Source organism: Dama dama, chromosome 30 (genome assembly GCF_033118175.1).
Source record: "Dama dama isolate Ldn47 chromosome 30, ASM3311817v1, whole genome shotgun sequence".
Classification (NCBI taxonomy): domain Eukaryota; kingdom Metazoa; phylum Chordata; class Mammalia; order Artiodactyla; family Cervidae; genus Dama; species Dama dama.
In genome coordinates, this window is record NC_083710.1 from 17,498,872 (window position 1) to 17,520,752 (window position 21,881).

At 45.8% G+C, this 21,881-nt stretch overlaps 1 protein-coding gene across 2 annotated transcripts in view; it reads right to left on the reverse strand.

The window, feature by feature from the left end:
• The window catches only part of ENOX1 (ecto-NOX disulfide-thiol exchanger 1), a 662,946-nt gene that overhangs the window by 173,852 nt on the left and 467,213 nt on the right, over positions 1-21,881 (reverse strand). For both annotated transcript variants that reach the window (XM_061133275.1, XM_061133276.1), the window contains 3 exons: positions 6,428-6,601; positions 4,979-5,185; positions 814-1,047 (listed from right to left, as the gene is read on the reverse strand). In XM_061133275.1, coding sequence (XP_060989258.1) covers positions 814-1,047; positions 4,979-5,185; positions 6,428-6,601 — 615 coding nt within the window. The remainder of the gene's footprint in view (positions 1-813; positions 1,048-4,978; positions 5,186-6,427; positions 6,602-21,881) is intronic.

Consider the following 21,881-nt stretch of genomic DNA (forward strand, 5'->3'; position numbering starts at 1 on the left):
CTTGTAGACACTTGTGTGTGGCCAGCGACCACGACCTGTGTTCTCTCTTTAAAACCTGACATGCCTGATAACCGAGGAGGTTTGACCGCCACTTGCCTGTACAATGCACCCATGTTACTGGGGTTGAACAACTCTGATCAAGAAGGAAACAGAACTCACGCTCATGTCATCCTAACTTCAAAATCTGGACCCTCCCCAATCATCTGTGGTTCACTGCGGCAGGTACTAAAGCCTTTGTCTGTCTCTCCCAGGGTCTCAAACCCAGGAGAGGAGCACAGCAAACATTGAAAGAAATGAAATGCTCTCACTTCTAGACCTCACTCTTCTGAAGGTGTTAGGAGGGTCCCTTTCACTCAGGCTCTGAAGACAGGGGCCCTCTTCTACATTTTTCTTCTGTCCTGCACAGGTCCCAGCTTGGTTTCCGATGAGCCTTTGGGGAAGCTTGGTTAAGAGCCCAGTGGAGGTGCAGACCCTACAGATCAGCAGGAGCCCCAGGACCGCCCGGCCCCACAGGAGGAGACATGGGCTCATTCAACATGGGTGGGAACCTGGTAGCCTGCTTTGCAGTTAGCGCAAGGGCTCTCCTGCCCCTCTTTGCATGAATTTTGTTGAGTGATGAACGCACCCAATCAAGGAGAACTCACGGCCGGGTGGGGGCCGGGCTCTGTCCAGGGAGCATGAGGAATCCCAGGTGGGTGACGCCAGCTCTATGAGGTCAGGATGCAAAAGGCCAGGAGAGACGCCCGGGCCCTCGGCGCCTGGGCAGGGCGCTGGTCGGCGCGGACGCAAAGGAAGCCGGAGCCAGGCTCCTACCTTTGAGCTTCTCGGCCAGCAGGGCGGCCTCGTGCTCCGAATAGTGCATGATGGGCGGTGGCGAGGGCGGCCGCAGGCGGTCCTCCTCCAGCTTGCGCCGGTGCCGCTCCTCGCGGGCGCGCATCCGCTGCTTGCACTCCCACTCGTAGAAGTCGTCCCGCGCCTGGGCGAAGTCCACGTGCAGGCGGCCCGAATCCTTCTTGTCCGTGCTGGACCCTAAGCGCATCCGGTAACCTGAAACCAATGGGGGAGTCTGGTCACATCACAGGGTCACGACATGGTCCCGTGCCACTGTCGACAGTCGGGTCCAGGCCATTCAAGGTGAGCCTGGGAGCTCTCGCTGACCTCTTTTTCCCCTTAGGAAGGACATCCTTCCCAGGGGAGGTGGGAAGTTGCTGTCCTCCGCGATTTGGAAGGGGGCCAGGGTAGATCTGTTACAGATGGGCAGCTAAGCGCTCAGCTGGGAGGGATCTCCAAGCCAGTGTTACCAAGATGATCAAAAGCACCAGGACACCCATCCTAACTCCTTCTTCCCTCTGGCTTCCAGGAAGCTCACAAACCAATGGAGCAGGGAGCTTTTTTTCTATCCCCCTCTGCTTTTTATGGCCTCAGTTTTCTATTTTCAATGTACTGTAACTCCGCCCAATAAGTTCGCTTACACTCTTTTCAGAATGCGGTGGAGTGTGAGTAAATAAAGAATATCCATGATATTTTAAAAGGGCTACATAGTAAATTCTACCACACCTCACTCACAGGCTATCGCTTCATTCTCCTAGAAAATGCTGCCTCTCTGTTCTCTCTCTCTCGGCAGCTGCAAAAGCCACAATTAGCACGGCAATTTGGCAATGCTGTTTTATTTCCACTTATCCTCTGGGGCACGCAGGAGAATATTTTACCTTCAATCAAGAGGCCTTCCTTACAGCCCTCCAGCACCTCATCTGGCACACGGCACTGCACAAACTGTTTGTGTGCAATCTCTGAGGGCCACAGGAACCCGTGTGAGAAACCAGAGCTAGACAAAAAAAAAAAAAAAAAAAAAAAGGGCCGGAGGTCTCTGGGGGATTTGCTGTGAGCGATGTAACTTACAGAGATTATGAGCCGCAACTGGATCTGAGCCATCAACACACACGGAACTGCAACCAGACCGCCAGCCTAACTTCAAATGGAGGCGGCTTGGCTTTGAGGTTGCTCTTCAGTTTGGGGTGCTTGGATTTTAGAAACATAAATTCAGGTCCCAGCAGGATCCCGGCTGTCAGGGGCCGCCAGAAGAGAGAGCAGAAGGAGCGCTTCTGCTGTGTGGGGACTGCACATGAGACACCGCTGTGAGATGCTGGCGGCACGGCGCCGACGCTCAAGCTCTAGTGGTAGATTTCAGTGGATCGTCTTAGTATCTGGGGTTGAGACTGAGCTGAAAACCCCAGGACGGCCTGGCGCCTCCCCAGGAGGGCACTTCACATCTTTGAAAAGTTACAAGCGTGAAACTAATCTCACATCTGATTCCTGTTATGACCCTCTCCCTTCCAAGTTTAAAAGGTATTCTCCCAAAAAGGGAAGACGTAACAATACCTATCAATACTGATCACAGAGGAGCAGTATTAATGCTAAAGCAGAGTGTATCTTGGCCGTGGAGAACTTAACAAACTAGCAGGCCATGGTAATATACACCTAACAGCTGAGCAGGGAGAATGGCCTAAGACTGGCCAGCTGTCCCAAATGGCCAAGAAACTTTCCCCTGATTGGGTCCAGAACGTCACTTTTCAGACATTTCTGGTTCCACACAGCACCCCCTCTTTCACCCAAACACCATCATTAAGGCTCTTAAAAGAGCCTGTGATGAGGCCGAGTTTAAATTTAACTTGGCCTTCAGATGTGATCATGGTCCTAAAATTAGACAGGCCATCCAGCTGGGCTCCGGCTTGCAGGAGAGCTTGCACGGCAGAGGGGCAGCCTGTCTGCCTTCCCACCCCTCTCAGCCAGCCCTTCAGATCTTTCCAGGACGATGCTGCACCCGGACAGGGCAGGCTGGAGGTGAGGCCTTTGCTGTGGGCTTCTTCTGCCGCCAATGGGCAGTCATGCAGGGGCCCAGGTCAGAGCTTGAAAAAAAAAAAATATAGCATCGAGGCATAAATTTGGGACTTTCAAGTGCCTAGATTTGGAACCGTTCATCTCTGGCAATGTACTATGAGGTTTCTGATTGGGTCTAAACATCGTGGTATGTTGGTGTTGAAAAGCACCTCTGATTTATTCTAACCCCTTCATTTAATAAGGTGGGGTAAAGTCACAGTTATATTGGCAGAGCTGTGATTAGAATCTGAATTCCCAGGACAAGGCTCCTGAGAAACCAGTCCTACTTTATCATCATGAGGATATTTGTGTTAAAAACAACCACTTACTGAATGGTTCCCATGTTGCATGTGTCCTGCCAGGTGCTTAATATCCATTATTTGGATTTATTCCTCGTAATAATCTGATGAGGTAGCACTGTTACTGTCTTAATTTTGCAGATGAGAAAACAGAGGCTCAGAGAGAGGTTATCTTGCCCGAGGCATGTGAAGCCCAGTGCCATGCACTCACCAGAATTCCTGGTTGTCTAACAGATTATTCTGATGCTGTAGCTCAGGAGTTGCAAGAAACATGAATGCTCTAAAATATTTCTATGTTTTGTCTTCCATCTCCATTTGGGAATACTGTTAGGTTTTTGCCCCAGTTTGTCAGATTTTATTGGAATAAAGCTTTTAAAGTTCTCCAGGTCACTATTTAGCACAGGGGTATCTCTGCAGTGTTGGAATAACCCCAAGGCTTCTGGGGTTTGCAAGAGGATTTGATGGCCATAGGGCCTGACTGCAGAAGTTAAGAAAATCTGTTAGTAATGTTCAGGTTTTTTCTTTTTTTTTCCTATTCTTTTCTCACCTTCCCTCACTAGCTTTGCCTCAGGAAGAGGGAGGTGGTATGCAGAGTGACAGACTGAAATGTGCAGATGAAGAAAGAGAGGGAAGGAATAGCAGTGAATTAAAGGTAAAAAGACGTCCTTCGAATGCTGTGATTCTTAGACTTGGCAAAAACCTTGCTGATAGGCTCTGAATGAAACAGGATGGAAGAGAGTAGGGCACAACCCCTAAAAGAATGGCATGGCCACAGGACATGACAAAGACTGGTTAGAACCAACCGGGTCCAAGACGGCGGGAGACTGGACTTCGGTAGGGCTTGAGAGTGATCATATACTCACTGTAATATATTAGCGTTTGCTAAATGACACACCACTAGCATTGGGACAATTCTGAGGCCAACTATAAAAGGTCAAAAAGTGGGCAGTGGCCCAATACCTGGGAATCCCCACCCTTTCCCCTAAAATAGTTGGAATAATCCTCCCACTCATTAGCCTACAAAATAACAGCTCCTAAAAACTAACCATGCCATATTTCAGGGCTCTCTCTCACCTTCTGAGATGGCCTACATTCTGTCTGCGGAGTGTGTTTCTCTCTAAATAAATCCACTTCGTACCTATCACTTCGTCTCCGAACTCTTTCGCGATGGAGGGAGAAACTTAAATTCACTGGGAACACATACACTTGCTCCAACACCCACACGGTGGAAGACAGACTTACACTCCCAGTTTCCGCATCTGTAAAAACCTCCTGTAAATGGCACCAGAGAAGAAGGGCTGGTGGGTGGGCTTAGCCAGGCTAACTGCAGGAGCAAGCGGGAGGGAGACTGAGCCGCCCCTCGGCCAGGATCACCTCCTGTAAGGCACAGATCTTAAAATGGTGCCCTGATGTCTAGAAGGCGAACCACTTCTGAAAAACTGAAATTACACTGAGAGAGGGCTGTATTCCCCCCCGAGAATGACAGCTAATAATAATAGTGGTCCTCGGTAGTCATAATATCGCCTCTCTGCTAATAAGCACTTGAGGACATTGATTAGAAAGCCAGTGGAATCCCTAAAGCCTGGGTGGTAGGAAACTGTGCCGGCAGCAGAGAGGCGCGCTGAGACTTCGAGGTTCTGGCGCCCAGGGGAAAAGGCAGAATTTCCCCTTTCCAGCCCCAAACTGTGAGCGCTTTTATTATGCATTAAGGCCAAAAGGAATACGCTCGTATTAATATCACAAAACATCACCAAAGTGCCGGGGGGGGGGGGGGGGGAAATCCCTTATGTAATGCAAAGTACCAGAAAGGTAAATGGCTTTATCAACCATGAACTCCTCGGCGAAGCGGATGTGACAGAAATTCTTCTTGCTTTTCCGAATTGCTGTGATGTCACCACACTGCTCAAAGACTTCTTGGATGATCTCCTCGGTGGCATTTTCTGGTAATCCTCCGACAAAGACAGTCTTACACCCGGGAGGTCGTTCTCTTGTGGAGGGGGGTGGAAGATCTGAGAATCACAACAAAACACAGGATGTTTTGCCTTTTACTTATTTTTGCTCTATTTATTTATTTTTTTTCTTTTCTCTGGTTCACCTGGCAAAAGTCACACTGGCAGACTAACTTTCTCTATTCTGAGCGATGATGAACGTCTAGAGCGACGGACACGGATGGGTGTGTCCTGTTTTCAGTGCCTGCCTCCTTCCCACCTCTCCACTCCTCTCTGCTCCCTTCTACGGAGTGGCTATGCCCATCCATGAACAGAGATAAAGCAAATGTGAGCATAATTTCATTTCTCCTTCATAATACAGAAGCCCAGAAAACCGGCGGGGGCAGGGAGGAAGCCTTCACAAAGTACAAGGCATGATGAAATGACAACATGATGAAAACCCGAGGCTGGTTATCTGCTTTGTCTTGCTGGGGTATAATGGAGCGACGAGGCAGAACGGGAAACAGCCTGAAAGCGGGCACAGTACTTACTTGGCTGGGAAACACTGGGCCTGAAAAAAATACGCTTTCAAAAAAAAATTAGTCACATTTAAATGAGCAAACTCCTAAATTTGAGGGAGGCTGTATAAAAAGATAAAATGTACACTGTCACAACATTTTACCTAGTTTATATGTAGATTACTAAAGCAATCTTCTAGAAGGTCCACTTTAAAAAGGCAACACTGATTAATATGAATAAAAAAAAATTCCAGCTATTTAAGCCCATAAACTTAGTATCAGAAGTTAAATTAAGAAAAAAAAAAAACACAACCGGCCTATTCACTTCATCAAATGTATGTTTCCTTCAAGTGAAGGCAATCTGGCCCAGGAGCTCGCAGATGCACTCTCCCCCCACCAAAATTGCTAACTGCCAAATTAATTCCTTTTTCCATCTAGCAAAATGCATTTCAGAGTTTCTCTCACGCATTTGTGAAGATGGATGGAAGTATTCACATATTTCACACTCTGATCCGCAGCAAATGCTAGACTTCATTGCGCGCAAAAAAAAAAAGATTCTTAATGCTGGCTATACATCCCCAATCACACGTTTGCCCTTCATGGTGTCGATTCAGCTCCTGGAAAGACACAGGAACCCACAGATTTGTTCCATTCTAGAGACAAAGGACTTCTGTAGCATGATCCCTGCTCTGCGTACCGAAGTGGGAGAACTTTTCAGTCATATCGGAAAATGAATACTGTATTAAAAAAAAAAAGAAAGAAATTAAAACTTGATGATCAAATACTTCTCACAGATGCCACTTACTTGGATTTTGAGGGAAAAGAGTACAACTTTTGCAGTGGATTATTTCTTTGACGACAGCCACTTCTGTTGGCGGTGGGGGTGGTACTAGCCCCAGGCCTGGTATCATCGGATTAATAGGGGTGATCCCAGTCATCATGTTGAGGCCTGGATCGAAGCCTGGTACACAGATCGAGTCTGTAAAGTACATAAGATATCATTTTGGTTGGTGGATCTTACATCAGTTTTTGTGGTTACTTTGCTGTTTTCCCGCAAAGGTGATTTGACTTTAGGCTTTCTATTTTTTTATGAATTTCTCATTGGCATAAATATAGCAATACAGAAAGGTAAAGAGTAAAGATGAACTTAATGCTTCATGGAAAAGAAGATATGTTATTTAAAATATTAACACGGCAGGACAGAAGATAGCATATTAGAGTGCAAAACCATGAACCAGGAAGCTCTGCTATTATTGTCAACTCTATTTTCTGTTTCTTAACTTCCAATGCAGATGTAACTGCCTTATGACCCAGGAGGTGGGAAGAATATATTTAACACTGAAGTGCCCAGTGAATCCAATTGTCAACCTGGTTTTATCCAAAGAGGCTTCTTATCCAAATGACCTAGATTTAAGAAAAGTTCAGTTTAGATGTACATACTTTATAATGATGCATTCAGGTCCAACCAGGAAATAAAAAACAAAGAGTGATTATAATCACGAAGGCTGGGTTGCATACTCAGGCGAATCTGACTTTTTGTAATCCCATGGACTATAGCTCAAAAGGCTCCTCTGTCTGTGGGGTTCTCTAGGCAAGAATATTGGAATGGGTAGCCATTTCCTTCTCCAGGGAATCTTCCTGACCCAGGGATCAAAGCCACATCTCCTGCGGCTCCTGCACCAGTGGGTGGGTTCTTTACCACTGAGACACCCGGGCAGCCCATGGGTTAGATACGTGTGGGCATAAAATCAGCTATATACATTTCCGAGTTCTGTTCGATAATCACACGTTCTTCCTCTAATTTAATCAGCAAATAACTGACTGCCCTTCTGAAATCTTTATTTGTTGAATAAAAAAATACAGCTTTATGCCCTGCAATAAAAATGGAAGGGCACAAAAAGGATGGGTTTTCCAATATAAACACTGAATTTTTTTTTTAGTGTGATAATAAAGGAAGTCATTTCAAAGGGATATAAAGGGATTTTTTTTTTTTTTTTTTTAATTAGTAAGGCCTCTCTAAGCGTAGGGATTGTTACAGTGTACTGAGTTTGTGAGTAGCTGCAGGGAGATCTCTCTCCTGAGGATCCTTCTGTTTTCAGATAAAAAATACTCTCCCTGGTGGTGTGGTACTGCTCCCAGGCAGACAGATCAGCAGCTCAGACGCCTCTGGAGGTAGCCCTGGTGACCCTCCACAGCCGTCCTTGGGAATGAAGTTTGCTTCTCTAATTTCTCTTTTTTCCGCCATTATTCTAGCTCATTCCCCTTCTTCCCTCCTGCCCCCTCCCCTCTGAGGTTCTCATACCCAGCTGGTGCCGCAGGCCCTTGGGAGGCCTCACTCTTTGCTTGCCTGAGCTGACAGGTCAGCTAAGCCCAGAGGCAGTTGAAGGGACAACTCCAGGCTTTGTTTACTAAGACAGGCCAGGACAGAGGCCCAGTGTCAACTTTTCCTTTCCGGGAAGAAGTCTGTTAGAGCTTTCTTCCAGCTACCTGGGCTGTTTCCGCTCCTCTTCTGGGCTGAACGGTAGAAGCAGGGTGATCCTGATTTATGACCCCAAGAAGACCACTGGCCCATTTATGAGGAGATCCATTTAATCTGACTGCATATCAGCCTCACTTCAGTAAAAGGAGGTGGGGTTTTGGGTTTGGTTTTTGCTTTTTGGTTTTTTAAAGAAACCCTCCATGTAAATGCCAAAGCAGCACTGTCTTTCAAAGCAGTCACCCTGACATCCTAGGCACTTCTATAATCGTGGTTCTCAGTTTCTTTGTCTCTCACGTGGCGTTTGGATTGGACAGTCTTTGTGAGCACAAGCCTCTGAGGACTCCAGGATTCTGCACAGACAACTGCTCAAAACAAAGTGGGGTACAAATGACATCAACACTTGGGAAGGGACAGAGACAGGTCTAATACTCTGGTTATTCATCTGAAATGTTCATGAAGTTTCACAGTCTTATTCCCATTTCACAGATAAACGAATCAAGACTTAAAGCAGCAAAGTGAGATTTCTAACATCACAGAGCAAACATATGGCAGAGTCAGAACTAGGGCCCAGGTCTCTGGCCCTGGTTTTAAATATATCTCTTTTTATAACCACTTCAAAGTTTCCACTGAGAATGACCCAACACTATCATTCACATAATGCATGCCACTACTACAAATGTATTCTACTCTTAAAAAAAAAAAAAAATCAAGATATAGCCTTCTGATCCACATGCCAATTCTAAAGGAGAAGTTCCAGAATAGAATGGCTTCCAATGTCATCATCACTGACATAACATATTGGCTTCTAAGGAGAATCTATTAGAAACAGACATATTGCCAAGGGGAATATTGGCAGGGTGATGCCTTTATTTAATCTCATTCCATACATGAGATTTGTCTGTTTCTTTCCTGGCCTGGCCCTTACTATTGTTTGCCAACACAGGGTGATTTAAGGCTGAAACCACTCAGGACTGCAAACCCTGAAATGAGAGCTCCGTGAATTACAATAACCAGATGGTTCCCCAAATGAGACAAGGGGTCCAGCCCTTGAGTTCTCTTTTAGTTGTAGCAGACTTCTGTTTTCTTTTTGAAGGCCAAATAAATAAATACATCTTCAGAAATAGAAACAAAAGATTAACAACTCTTGAGCAAGATATCTGAATACACAGCAAGAGTTACTTTGCTTTTTATGAGACATGAATACAAAGAGATTGGGGAGGGGTTAATGAAATCTGCATGGTGAGTGCAATAGTCTGAAAAGCACTTAGCAAAGAATTAGTGCTTAAATTATGTTGGACCTCAAAGAATCTGAGATTCTGTATTTGAGGGGAAGAGGTAAGAAAGATTAGACTTAAAATATTATGAACCCATTACTTTTGAACAATGTATGGGCACATGAAAACTGTATTCTCAAACAGCACAGGAGTCTGTTACGGATGAACGCATTAAAGAAAATGCACAAGTTTTGAAGGTGTGAGAGAGACACGTGCATAAAAAGACAAAGGCGAGGAGAGAATGGACACTCTCAGAGTCAGTTCCTTGTCTTGCTTTGAACTTGAGAGATGGTAAGCTCTAATTCCACTCAGGGAAAAATGGGAGGAGGTAGGAAACTGCAGCAAGAAATAATTCAATTAAGCTATGACAAACCTAGAGGTTGTATTAAAAAGCAGAGACATCACTTTGCCGACAAAGGTCCACATAGTCAAAGCTGTGGTTTTTCCAGTAGTCATGTACAGATGTGAGAGTTGGACCATAAAGAAGGCTTGAGCGCTGAAGAACTGATGTTTTTGAATTGTGGTGCTGGAGAAGACTCTTGAGAGTCCCTTGGATGACAAAGAAGTTAAACTAGTCCATCCTAAAGAAAATCAACCCTGAATATTCATTGCAAGGACTGATGCTGAAGCTGAAACTCTAATACTCTGGTCACCTCATACGAAGAGCCAATTCACAGGAAAAGACCCCAATGCTGGGAAAGATTGAGGGTAGGAGGAGAAGGTGGTAGCAGAGGATGAGATGGTTGGATGGCATCATCAACTCAGTGTACATGAGTCTGAGCAAACTCTGGGAGACAGTGAAGGACAGAGGAGCCTGGCGTGCTACAGTCCACTCGGTCGCAAAGAGACACGACTGAGTGACTGAACAACGACAAGTTTATAATAGAACTTCCTTCTAGAAACTGTACTTAAGCAAGAGGATGCATCACTTATTGCCAAGCTTGAGGCCAGGTCCAGCTGCTCTCTGTATGGCTAGCTGCAATCACAGAGACAGCGAGGCTGAAGCTCAGAAAATGTTTTGTCTTTCTCCAATTGGACAAGACAAAAGCAGAAACAAAAATCCTGTTGAATCGGTTTAGTGTTTTATCTATCAGATGACCGTTTTTCAGAGGGCAACCTGTGGTTTGTGTTGCAGGCTTTTGAGGTATGGCAGTTGAATCCATCCATTCGTTCATTCATTCAACACGTGCTGGGCACATACAACTGCCCGGATCTGGAGTTACACAGGTTTCAGCAACACGTTACCCACTTGGGAGAAATCAGAGTTTGAAGAGAGCAGGAAGGATGAGGATCATCCTCAGCAGAAGAGCTGGGACATGTGAACGGAGGCTCCAAGGGCTAAGAGTCGTCCAGGAAGGGGCCAGCCAGGGGGAGCCTGATAGGAGTAGTCTGAATAATCACGGGGCCACAGTACAGGGAGCATGTGATGATGTGGCCGTAATGGAACACGGGGATCTTGTCATTCGAGCCAGTGCGCCATCACTAGATGGCGGCCCCTGAGGGCCAGGTGTGCCCTCTGCCGAGCCAGGGGCCCCGGGCGGGGCTCTGTGCTGCTCCCCATCCCTCTCGCACTCTTCAACAGCTGCCCCGAGCGGTGGCTTGCCCCTTTTCTGTCCTTCCAGGCATTGCCTCAGTAAAGAACCTCATATTTAAGGTAAACACTAGATCCCGTTTGAAAGAAAGGCAATAAATAGTATGGTCAAGGCTGGACAGAACTAGGTTAGGGGTGGGCTGGACTGTGGCTGAGTGGATGGACGGACACCGTCAGTGCCAAGAACAAGGGCAGCCCAGGAGGCAGGACACAGAGCTCTAAGGGAAGAAACGAGAAAAAAGGTGGGAATCAGGCCAACTGGTAGCATTCGGGGTCTGGTGATGGTGAGAGATCGTGAGCAGCAGACAAAACATGAAGCCAGGCTGGCCGACTTTGCCAGGAGACACTGTCTGCAGGTCACAAAGCCTGAGCCACCCTGGTCCACGGTTCTTTTTTTTTTTTTTCTCATTTTTAGTTTATTTAAGATGATAGATTCTTTTTTTTTTTTAACTCATTTCATCAGTTTATTTTTTGTTTTTTGTTTTTTTTTTTTTGGCTTTACAATTTTTATTTTTTTTTATTAGTTGGAGGCCAATCACTTCACAACATTTCAGTGGGTTTTGTCATACATTGATATGAATCAGCCATGGATTTACACGTATTCCCCATCCCGATCCCCCCTCCCACCTCCCTCTCCACCCGATTCCCCCGGGTCCTCCCAGTGCCCAAGGCTGGAGCACTTGTCTCATGCATCCCACCTGGGCTGGTGATCTGTTTCACCATAGATAGTATACATGCTGTTCTTTTGAAATATCCCACCCTCACATTCTCCCACAGAGTTCAAAAGTCTGTTCTGTATTTCTGTGTCTCTTTTTCTGTTTTGCATATAGGGTTATCATTACCATCTTTCTAAATTCCATATATATGTGTTAGTATGCTGTAATGTTCTTTATCTTTCTGGCTTACTTCACTCTGTATAAGGGGCTCCAGCTTCATCCATCTCATTAGGACTGGTTCAAATGAATTCTTTTTAATGGCTGAGTAATATTCCATGGTGTATATGTACCACAGCTTCCTTATCCATTCATCTGCTGATGGGCATCTAGGTTGCTTCCATGTCCTGGCTATTATAAACAGTGCTGCGATGAACATTGGGGTGCACGTGTCTCTTTCAGATCTGGTTTCCTCAGTGTGTATGCCCAGAAGTGGGGTTGCTGGGTCATATGGCAGTTCTATTTCCAGTTTTTTAAGAAATCTCCACACTGTTTTCCATAGCGGCTGTACTAGTTTGCATTCCCACCAACAGTGTAAGAGGGTTCCCTTTTCTCCACACCCTCTCCAGCATTTATTGCTTGTAGACTTTTGGATAGCAGCCATCCTGACTGGCGTGTAATGGTACCTCATTGTGGTTCTGATTTGCATTTCTCTAATAATGAGTGATGTTGAGCATCTTTTCATGTGTTTGTTAGCCATCTGTATGTCTTCTTTGGAGAAATGTCTGTTTAGTTCTTTGGCCCATTTTTTGATTGGGTCATTTATTTTTCTGGAATTGAGCTGCAGGAGTTGCTTGTATATTTTTGAGATTAATCCTTTGTCTGTTTCTTCAAAATTCAACACTCATTTATGATTAAAACTCTCCAAAAAGCAGGAATAGAAGGAACATACCTCAACATAATAAAAGCTATATATGACAAACCCACAGCAAGCATCACCCTCAATGGTGAAAAATTGAAGGCATTTCCTCTGAAATCAGGAACAAGACAAGGGTGCCCACTCTCACCACTACCATTCAACATAGTGTTGGAAGTTCTGGCCACAGCAATCAGAGCAGAAAAAGAAGTAAAAGGAATCCAGATAAGAAAAGAAGAAGTGAAACTCTCACTGTTTGCAGATGACATGATCCTCTATATAGAAAACCCTAAAGACTCTACCAGAAAATTACTAGAGCTAATCAATGAATATAGTAAAGTTGCAGGATATAAAATTAACACACAGAAATCCCTTGCATTCCTATATACTAACAATGAAAAAACAGAAAGAGAAATTAAGGAAACAATACCATTCACCATTGCAACAAAAAGAATAAAATACTTAGGAGTATATCTACCTAAAGAAACAAAAGACCTATACATAGAAAACTATAAAACACTGATGAAAGAAATCAAAGAGGACACAAACAGATGGAGAAACATACTGTGTTCATGGATTGGAAGAATCAATATTGTCAAAATGGCTATTCTACCCAAAGCAATCTATAGATTCAATGCAATCCCTATCAAGCTACCAACGGTATTTTTCACAGAACTAGACCAAAGAATTTCACAATTTGTATGGAAATACAAAAAACCTCGAATAGCCAAAGTAATCTTGAGAAAGAAGAATGGAACTGGAGGAATCAACCTGCCTGACTTCAGACTCTACTACAAAGCCACAGTCATCAAGACAGTATGGTACTGGCACAAAGACAGAAATATAGATCAATGGAACAGAATAGAAAGCCCAGAGATAAATCCATGAACCTATGGACACCTTATCTTTGACAAAGGAGACAAGGATATACAATGGAAAAAAGACAACCTCTTTAACAAGTGGTGCTGGGAAAACTGGTCAACCACTTGTAAAAGAATGAAACTAGAACACTTTCTAACACCATACACAAAAATAAACTCAAAATGGATTAAAGATCTAAATGTAAGACCAGAAACTATAAAACTCCTAGAGGAGAACATAGGCAAAACACTCTCCGACATAAATCACAGCAAGATCCTCTATGACCCACCTCCCAGAATATTGGAAATAAAAGCAAAACTAAACAAATGGGACCTAATGAAACGTAAAAGCTTTTGCACTACAAAGGAAACTATAAGTAAGGTGAAAAGACAGCCCTCAGACTGGGAGAAAATAATGGTCCACGGTTCTGACTCATTCCAGGCAAAACTGGAGTTTGGCAACACCACTACGGGGCCACAGGTCAAGAAAAACTAGGCAATCGGGCAGGTTACCTAAGTGGAGACTCAGGCTGGAGAAGTAAGACAGGCTCTGGACACCAGGAGTGATGCCTGGGGTTTGAAGGAGCAAGCAGATACCCTAGAGTACAGGGCAGGGTACTGCCAGGTCAACCCAGCAGGATGCTGCGTCCCAGAAGCAGGGTGCTGGGGTCCCCTTCCTCCTACCAGAGGTGTGGGGTTCAGGGCCCAGACATGCACAGGCAGAGACAGGCTGGAGGGGTCCCAACAGATGTGCAGTAACTCCCCTCTTTTCATAAGAAGTATTGACTCCAAACATGATCTGTCATCACTTGACAGAGAAACCACATGATATATGGGGACATTCTTTTTCTTGGAGTTGAGGATGGTGACACTGTTTTTCGCAAGGGTTTCTCACTGCAATTGATGGAAGTCTTGCTTCCGTAAGGTCAGTTAAGTTCATGGATTATTAAGGTAATACTTTTTCCAACCCAGCTCTGCCTTTCCTTTAATAGCCTTAAAAGTCATTTCACGATCAACAAGGAAAAGCATGATCAACAAGAAAAAGATGCTAAAAAGGGTGATCTTGAAGTAGACAGATGTGGGCACGGCCAGGTGAACAGAAGTTAAGTTCCTTAACTTCTCTAAGCTTCAGCATCTTCATTAGGTGGAGGTGAACATGAACACTGGACACACTACATCCACAAGACGGGAGCATCAGAGGATGGTCTACAGGACAGGTGTGTACGGACATGTGCATGCCCAAGTCTGCAGTCAGATGTCCTACGGTCAGGTCCCTGGGTCTCCCACATACTGGCTATGCGACCTCAGGAAATTGAATTAACCTTGTTAAATCTCACTTATAATAGCCATAAAATGGAGATAATCATATTTCAACCTTAATGCTCTTGGGTGGAGTAAACAGGATTAAATGAAAACCCACAGTGTTTAACATAACATTGAACATATGGTAAGTATGCAACAAATGGTAACGGTTGCCTACAACACTAATATGGATTTTCATAACTACTTCACGTAACCTTAAGTAAGTATGTTATCAACACTGTATACACATAAAACATCATCATGGCGCTCCCCTGGTGGTTCAGTGGTAAACAATCCACCTGCCAATGCAGGAGACATGGATTCCATCTCTTATCCAGGAAGATTCCACATGACTCAGAGTAACTGAAGGAAATCGACCCTGAACATTCATTGGAAGGACTGATGCTGAAGCTCCAATACTTCAGCCACCTGATGCAAAGAGCCAACTCATTAGAAAAAAACCCTGATGCTGGGAAAGATTGAAGGAAGGAGAAAGGGGCGACCGAGGATGAGATGGTTGGACGGCATCACTGACTCAATGGACATGAATTTGAGCAAACTCTGGGAGACAGTGGAGGACACGGGAGCCTGGCATGCTAACGTCCAGGGGATTGCAGAGTTGGACACGACTTAGCGACTGCACAACGACGACGACTAAGCCCAGGCGTCACAGCTCCTGAGCCTGTGCTCTGGAGCCTGGGAACCACATCTGTGGAGCCCATGCACCACAAAAACTGAAGCCCATGCATCCTAGAGTCTGCACTCTGCAGCAAGAGAGGCCGCTGCAATGGGAAGCCCATGCACTGCAACGGGGATCAGCCATGGCTCGGCGGAACTAGAGACAAGCCCGCACAGCAATGGAGACCCAGCGCTGTGGTGTCAGCTCAGTCGTGTCTGACTCTGCGGCACCATGGACTGTAGCCCGTGAGGCTCCTCTGTCCATGGGATTCTCCAGACAAGAATACTGGAGTGGGTTGCCATTTCCTTCTCCATGACCCAGCACAGCCAAAAATAAATACATATATAAAAGTATTTTTAAAAAATCATGATGATGATAAATTCCATTTGACTATCATTTGAGTGCCTACTAGGTGCTGGACTTTGTCTAGGTACTTGGCCTGCAAAGACAAAGACGGGAGTCCTTTCTTAGTGAAAGCAACAGTCTGGTGGCAGAAATAACTACACAGAAAATGACAGTATCGTGTGAGAACTGTTGTGGAACATTTAAATAAGAGGTGCTATGGAAATACAGAGAAGGGGACATCAGAACCCATTTGGGGCAGGGGGTGTTATGGCTTAAACTGTGTCCCCTGAACAGGTATGTTGAATTCCTAATTCCCCTAGGAAGCTGAGGATGTGACTTTATTTAGAAATGGGTCTTTGTGGATGTGATCAAGTTAAGGTAAGGTCATACTCTGCTTAGGGTGGGCCCTATCTAACATGACTGGTGTCCTTATAAGAGGAGGAGAGACACAGACAGACACACAAAGATGGAAGCAGTGACTGAGATGAGGAGGCCGCAAGCCAAGGAATCCCTCGGACCACTGACGAAAAACAGCAGCTAGGAGAAAGGTGTGAAACAGATTCTCCTCTAGATCCTTCAGAGATAGGACAGCCCTGCCAATACCTCGATTCCAGACGTCTCGCCTCCAAAACCGTCAGTGAAGACATTTCTGCTTTAAGCCCTCCCCCTCTGCTCTCTGTTCTGACAGCCCTAGGAAACTGGTCCAGAGGGACAGCATCATTGAAGGATCCCAAGAGGGGTGTAACAGCTGACCTGAGTCTTAAAAAGGATGGCCTCTACATATGCACTGGGCGTATAAAAAAGGTATTCCCACAATATCCTTATCAGGATCAGAAACACAAAGATAGTTCTAAATATTCTCTTAGAAGAAGTGTTCAAAGCCAGTCCCCTGGAGGCAGAACTGCCCTTCAGTTTTTCCTCTGTGGAAAAACAATCCTTGAAGACTGCCATATATTTGTCGAGAACAACTTGATCACACAGACTGTACGTTAATGTGATAGTGTACTTTTAAACAGTTAAGTGAGGCTTCCCAGGTGACGCTAGTGGTAAAGAACCTGTCTGTCTTTGCAGGTAGACGTAAGAGACACAGGTTCGATCCCTGGGTTGGGAAGATCCCCTGGAGGAGGGCACAGTCACCTACTCCAGTATTCTTGCCTGGAGAATCCCATGGACAGAGGAGTCTGGTGGGCTACAGTCCATGGGGTCACAAAGAGTTGGACACGATTGAAGTGACTTAGCATGCGCACGAACTAGCAGAATCTTTAGGAAAGCAAAATTGAAAATGCCGCTGTGATCTTCCCGAAGAGACCAGGAGGTGGAGAGATGTGTGTGCCATTTAATCCCAAGGTACATATCCCAAGTAAGCTCTTGGAGCCTCGCCCAGCTGTGCACTGCCGTATAAACAAAGACCTCATCCCATCAATAAAGCCCTCTGTCTCCTCCTACGGCAGATGCAACGCTGGCAGTTAGAGGAAACGCAGCTGTCAACAGCTAACTTGAGACAGAAGATCTGTGCCCATGTCTGCAAATACGACATGACGCCAAGTGAACGGGATTTTCAAAACTTCTGACCAAAACTCGTGCAGAAAAGAACTGATGGCTGGGAAGGGCTCTGTCAGATCTTTCTAGTAACCTGCATGTGGGAACCATACATGTTCTGATGGAGTGGGAGGTAAACGCCCATCAAAGGTTCTGGGAAATTCATTCATGCTGGGGGCCGGGGGATTTGAATTTGCTGCCAGAGCAATTTGGGTGCAGAGGCCCGAGCTGTCACACTCCAAGGGAGCTGCTCTGTGTCCCCTGGGCTTGCGGAACACACTCCTCAGACACAATAGCCTCACCAGTGAGGCATAAAGACGGCGGTCGGTGCCTGCCAGGCAGGATGGGTTCGATTAGACAAGGAAGCAAAGGCCACTGGGCATTGCTGCGGACCATTACATTTCAGAGCTGCAGGGGACTCGGGCATTTCCTAGTCCTACCATCTTGATTTGGAGATGAGAAAACTGTGGCCCAGAGAGGTGAAGTGACTTGCCCAAAGCAACAGAGCTGAAGAGGCGGACAGTTGGAACTGGAATCAAAAGTCCTGGGCTTGGTCATTGTACATTTGCAGTCTCCAACGCCTCTGCATCCTGCCTTTATTGAGATATATCTCATGACAGCAACCTCTATATTTGCTACTTCTAACCCATTCTGTTGTCCAACTTTTTTTTTTTTTTGATGTAGATCATTTTATAAAGTCTTTATTGAATTTGTTACAATATTGCTTCTGTTTTATGTTTCAGTTTTTTGGCCTGGAGGCATGTGGGATCTTAACTCTCCCACCAGGGACTGAACCCACACACCCTGAGCACTGGAAGCTGAGTCTTAACCACTGGACTGCTAAGAAAGTCCATCTAATGGTTTTCACAAGATACTGACTGATAAGCAGAGAAGAATTGATGTTTTTGAACTGTGGGGCTGGAGAAGAGTCTCGAGAGTCCCTTGGACAGCAAGGAGATAAAATCAGTGAATCCTAAAGGAAATTAACCCTGAACATTCATTGGAAGGACTGATGCAGAAGCTCCAATACTTTGGTCACCTGATGCAAAGAGCTGACTCGCTGGAAAAGACTCTGATGTTGGGAAAGATTGAGGGCAGGAGAAGAAGGTGGTGGCAGAAGATGAGATGGTTGGATGGCATCACCGACTCAATAGAGAGAGTTTGAGCAAACTCTGGGAGATGGGAGGACAGAGGAGCTCGGCGTGCTGCCGTCCATGGGGTCGCAAAGAGTCGGACACGACTGAAAACAACAATGATCTATCTGCTGTCTTTGGCCTGCGCTCTGGGGTTATTCCCCGGTCGAGTTCTCTCTCCCACCTTTATTGTTCAAACCCATGGCAGAAGGTCACATGAACACCTGAGCTTCCTCTCGGCTGCCCTGGGCCTCCTGCTTCCGTAGTCCTTCTACGTGTGACTGTCCTCGAAGGCCCCCTCTCCTGAGGTCTGGGGGTTTTCCCCAGAAACAGGCCATGCAGACACCAGCCCCTCTGATCAGGAGTGCTCACTCCTGTTCTGAATTCTGAACTCTGCAGTTTTGCTGACTGGGTGCATCGGACTGAAAGACAGTGGTCACATTGGCGCGCCCGCTCTGTGCCAGGCGGTGCCCACAGCTTCATGTCCGCTCGTGATTTGGGTCTTTCTGGAAGTTCCGTCACAAAGGTGACATCCTTCGGAGGACCTTAATCAACTGGAACACACGTCTTGTCTCCTCAGGGTACTGTTGTGCGGCACTGCAGTGGGCGCTGTGAAACAAAACAGACATGGGTTCTGCACTGCGTTTTCCCCGATCTGTGTTTTTTAGGTTCTCCTCCTTCTTGATGGAGGAGCCTGGTGGGCTGCGGTCCATGGGGTCGCTAAGAGTCTGACACGACTGAGCGACTTCACTTTCACTTTTCACTTTCATGCACTGGAGAAGGAAATGGCAACCCACTCCAGTGTTCTTGCCTGGAGAATCCCAGGGACAGGGGAGCCTGGTGGGCTGCTGTCTATGGGGTCGCACAGAGTCAGACACGACTTAAGCGACTTAGCAGCAGCAGCCTGTCTTGAATGTTCCCTCCCAGGCCTTCAGCATCTTATACAAAAGCAGGACAAGTCTTTCAGTAAGTTCCCGCCCCATCCGATTCCCCAGCAAATTTCTTTTTGCAGGTCACGCTTGGCCACAGGAGAGAAGATGCCCTTAGACATATCCCGTTTAGTTGCCTTCCCCTTAATGCTTATTTCTTCCGAACACTTTGTTGTTCATTGGCTCCAGTTCTGAGGGTCATTGCCAAGTCTCCTGGCACACAGGCTGACCCCTACTTCCTTGTGTTGGGAGCTCATCAGTTCACTTCCTTCTCTCAGTTGTGTCCGACCCTTTGTGACCCCATGGATTGCAGCCCGCCAGGCCTCTCTGTCCATCACCAACTCCCAGAGTTTACCCAAACTCATGTCCATTGAGTCGGTGATGCCATCCAGCCATCTCATCCTCTGTTGTCCTCTTTTCCTCCTGCCTTCGATGTTTACCAGCATCGGGGTCTTTTCGAATGAGTCAATTCTTTGCATCAGGTGGCCAAAGTATTGGAGCTTCAGCTTCAGCATGGGTTCTTCCAATGAATATTCAGGGCTGATTTCCTTTAGGATTGACTGGTTGGATCTCCTTGCAGTCCAAGGGCCTTTCAAGAGTCTTCTCCAACCCCACAGTTCAAATAAAAGCATCAATTCTTCAGCACTCAGTTTTCTTTATGGTCCACCTCTCACATCCATCATGACTACTGGAAAAACCATAGCTTTGACTAGATGGGCCTTTGTTGGCAAAGTAATGTCTCTGCTTTGTAATATGCTGTCTAGGTTGGTCACAGCTTTTCTTCCAAGGAGCAAGCATATTTTAATTTCATGGCAGCAGTCACCATCTGCGGTGATTTTGGAGCCCAAGAAAAGTCTGTCACTGTTTCCACTGTCTCCCCGTCTATTTGCCATGAGGCGATGGGACCGCACTGAGTTCTCTTCCCTCTCTGTGGCCTCCTGGCACTGTCCTGCTTGTGTCTTGTCTGAATGTTCTCCACGGGAAACTATTTACAGTGTATAGGACATCTGTCCTGCTCCAGTCTGGTGAGATGTTCTTCAGCAGATGAACTGCAGGGTTTTCCATTTTTGGGGGGCCACATCACGTGGTGAGTGGGATCCTCTAGTTCCTTGACCAGAGATCAAACCCATGTCCCCCTGAATTTGAAGTGTGGCATCTTAAACACGGGACCACCAGGGAAGCCCCCTTCCTATTTATTTCGCTGGTACCTGACCTTCCTCTCAGTTTCCAGTTTGTAACCTCCTGTAGGCAAATATCCAGGGGAGGCCTTTTAGACAGACCTACCCTTGACGGGTTTTCTACACCATCTTTTTCTCCCCATGGCCACTTAGGCTTGCATTAGCTCTCATCGGGAGTGCTGGGAAGGCCTCTGTGTCCGCTCAGGAGCTTCTTTTCCCTTCCCCCCTCTTCTCCTGCCCTCCCCCACCTCTGCTGTCATCCTGCATCCCCTTCTCACCCCCCTGGACCTGGGATCAGCCAGTGATGCTCACAGGAGGCCCACAAGAATAGACCCTAATTGGGGCCTCTAAATTACTTCTTTCAAACTTTTCACATCCCCATCTCATTAGCCGATGATTAATTTTTTCTCTGTACGATGTTAAGTGACTTCGTACAGCAGGGCTGTTACATAATGATGGGGGGAAAAGGACTGAATAGGCTCATGGTGTTCTTGGCTTTGTCCTCACTGACAGGCTCACGGCGTGGGAGCAGAAAGTAGAGACGAAACGCTGTTGAACGTTAAGAAATATTTTTGACTATTCAGTCAAGCACAGAAGAAGCAGTCCTTAATTTTTACCCATTTATTTATCCATTTATCTGCCCACCTTTCCAAGGCGTGGGGACACTCCACGTGTACGTGGGAAGGCTAGAGAGTTATGTCCACACATTTGTTTCTGGCGTTCAATGCCTCTTCATTCTGTAGAGATGTTTCCTCTTCTTTGAAGTCAGGGTAATGGCCAGGCATGATATTGATATAAAGCCTGCTGTAGCCAGCTATCATGACAGCAGAGGTGGTATTTCACAGCCTTGGGATGTCTTTATAGAGATCTTCCCTTTGAAACCAGCATCTTTCCAAGGCAATATAGACCTAACCTTTTGATTTTATTTATCAACCTTAGTTTCAGTTGCAGAGGCATGTGGGAGATAGGTAACATCTCATAAATTTAAACAGGAACAAAGGAAAGCGTATTCAATGTGTAGCTTCAAAGAAAACATTCACGGCATATTATTTTAAACAATTTATGTAGGTTTTGATTTAAACTTACTGTTTGAAGGGGCTGAAGGAACACATAGTCGGTCTCTTTCAATAAGATCAGCACAGGGCTGTGGACTTAGAGAAAATAGAGCCTATTTTAAAAGTAAACACTTCACACTCCTAAAGGAAACTTCAAATCATGTGTTGTATTTAAATCACAGGCTAATCTAATATTAATTTAATTTTTCCACTGTGGGAATATCACCTTAACTCTCGGGTCTAATACAGTCCCTGGCACCTGGTGTCACCCTCAAGAAATATTTGTGAAGTAAATGAAAGAAACTGCAAAATGCACAGAATTGACA